This window comes from Microtus ochrogaster, chromosome 5 (assembly GCF_000317375.1).
Source record: "Microtus ochrogaster isolate Prairie Vole_2 chromosome 5, MicOch1.0, whole genome shotgun sequence".
Classification (NCBI taxonomy): domain Eukaryota; kingdom Metazoa; phylum Chordata; class Mammalia; order Rodentia; family Cricetidae; genus Microtus; species Microtus ochrogaster.
In genome coordinates, this window is record NC_022012.1 from 66,406,680 (window position 1) to 66,409,164 (window position 2,485).

At 43.5% G+C, this 2,485-nt stretch overlaps 1 protein-coding gene across 1 annotated transcript in view; it reads right to left on the reverse strand.

Annotated features, from left to right (window-relative positions):
• Rab27a (RAB27A, member RAS oncogene family) overlaps positions 1 to 2,485 on the reverse strand; it is a 55,581-nt gene that overhangs the window by 20,579 nt on the left and 32,517 nt on the right. Inside the window, exon 2 of the mRNA XM_005347633.2 lies at positions 2,036 to 2,210. Coding sequence (XP_005347690.1) covers positions 2,036 to 2,188 — 153 coding nt within the window. The 5' untranslated portion in view covers positions 2,189 to 2,210. The remainder of the gene's footprint in view (positions 1 to 2,035; positions 2,211 to 2,485) is intronic.

The following is a 2,485-nucleotide window of genomic DNA, read 5'->3' on the forward strand; positions in this document are numbered from 1 at the left end:
CAGGCCTGTCCTCAGCAGTCGTCCCCAGGGCTTGCTGTGAGAACGCAGTCCCTGCAGTTATTTAACAGCAGGGCTACCAAGGGCAGCAACACCTGCTGTGACTAATACCTCTCTAATCTCTTTTATTGTTCCCCCCTCAAAGAATAAACTTCAAAAAGAAAAAAAGGAAAATGTCCTAGGAAGATTCTTTTGGGGTTTAGTTAGTTGGTTAATTTTTGGTGTTTGGTTTTGTTGGTTTTTTTCTTTTTCTCCCCAAGTCAAAGTCACCTTGCTCTGTAGCCCAGGCTAACCTGGAACTTACTCTGTAGGCTGGACTGGCCTCAGGTTTGCTGTTGTCTTGCAAGTTAAAATTATCAAACCTAACCATTTATAACTCCAGTTCCAGGGAATGACACCTTCTTCTGCCCTCTGTGGGCTCCAAGCACACATATGGTGCATACATACATACATACAGACACTCATACCCATAAAACAAAAATAAAGTAATTCAAAAAACTAAATAAATCAACAAACAAAACTACATGAAATAAATAGCTGTGATGATTACATCACTTGAATATGTTAGAAAAGTCTACTGAGTTCTATACCTTAAAAAGATGGGTTTTAGCTGGTCACTGGTGGCACACGCCTTTAATCCCAGCACTTGAGAGACAGAGGCAGGTGGATCTCTATGAGTTTGAGGCCAGCCTGGTCTACAGAGCAAGTCCCAGAATAGCCAAGGCTATACAGAGAAACCCTGTCTTGACAAAAAGATGGGGTTTACTTGAGAATTACACATTAATAAATCTACTTTATTTAGACTAAAAGAAATAAGTGGAGATGCCCTTCAGAGGCAGAACACTCACCCAGCATATGCAAGGTCCTGAGTTCAACCATCAGAAACCCATGCACAAAAGAAGCCAGGTTATAAGGTGAGCGGTAATTAGCAAACATAATCACCAACACACAGTCAGCCCTAGGGTGTGACAGCAACTCACCAACACACACAGTCAGCCCTAGGGTGTGACACCAGCTCACCAACACACAGTCAGCCCTAGGGTGTGACGCCAACTCACCAGCACACAGTCAGCCCTAGGGTGTGATGCTAGTTCACCAGCACACACAGTCAGCCCTAGGGTGTGACACCAACTCACCAACACACAGTCAGCCCTAGGGTGTGACGCTAGTTCACCAACACTTATACATGCTTTTGAAACATCACTGGTTGAGATTGCTACCGTGTTATTCACAACAATACAAGGTAAAAGTGTGCACACAGGGTCAGGGAGCAGGAGAGAGGAAGAGAGAGAGGGAAAGAGGGAGGAAGAAAGGAAAATAGGGAAGAAGGAGAGAGGGAGGGAGAAAAGGGAAGAGAGAGAAATGGAGAGACAGTGAGAGAGACAGAGAAAGAGAGAACAAACATACACTCACAGGGACAGACATCAGACATATGATTAAAAATAAGTATTTTTTAAAAGGAAAAAAGTAATATGCACTTTAATTGTGTCCAAAGGAGTTTTTTGTTTGGTTTTTCAAGACTCTGGTTTCTCTTCAGAATGTATAAATCCTTCACCTTTTTTGGTTTTGTTTTGATTTTTTTGAGACAGGGTTTCTCTGTGTACCTTTAAAGCTTGTCCCATACTAGCTCTGTAGACCACACTGGCCTCTACCTCACAGAGATCTGCCTGCCTCTGCCTCCTAAATGTTGGGATAAAGGTGTGCGCCACCCTGGCTCATGTCCAGAGGGTTTTATATGAAGAGTCCTGAAGATTCCTAGCTACTTTCCATGGACCTGAATACAACACCCTTTCTGTTTGTTTGCTTGCTTGCTTGCTTGCTTGCTTGCTTTGTAGACCCTGCTACTTTCAAACTCATGGAGATCTTCGCATCTCTAACTCAAGAGTGCTGGGATAAAGGTGTGCACTGCCACACCCAGCCACACTTTCCTGTACTAATTTTAGGTCCCAACCTTTGGCTTAAGTACTACAAAGCAAACAAAGTAGGTCTGTTAACGTGTTGACACAGATTAGATTCTTGTGAAGGATGTAGAACTTACCACTCTCTTTTCCCTGAAGTCAATGCCCACTGTGGTGATGAATTTGGAGTTGAATTTCCCATCTGTATACTGGTACAGCACACTGGTCTTCCCCACTCCAGAGTCTCCCAAGGCCAAAAACTTAATGAGGTAATCATAATCCCCATCTGACATGATGAAGGCCTCTGGGCTTCACCTGTAAGACACAAATCAACGGAGTTAGCAATGTCCACCCAAAACACTAGAATCAGGGCTGGTGGGATGGCTCTGTGGATGAAGACTTGCTGCACAAGGTTGATGACCTGAGTTATCCCTGGAATCCAATTAAAGACAGGACAGAATCAAATCTACAGGGCTATCTTCTGACCGACACATGCATGCCATTTTTTTTTTGTTTGTTTGTTTTTTTGTTTTTTGAGACAGGGTTTCTCTGTGGTTTTGGAGCCTGTCCTGGAACTAGCTCTTGTAGAC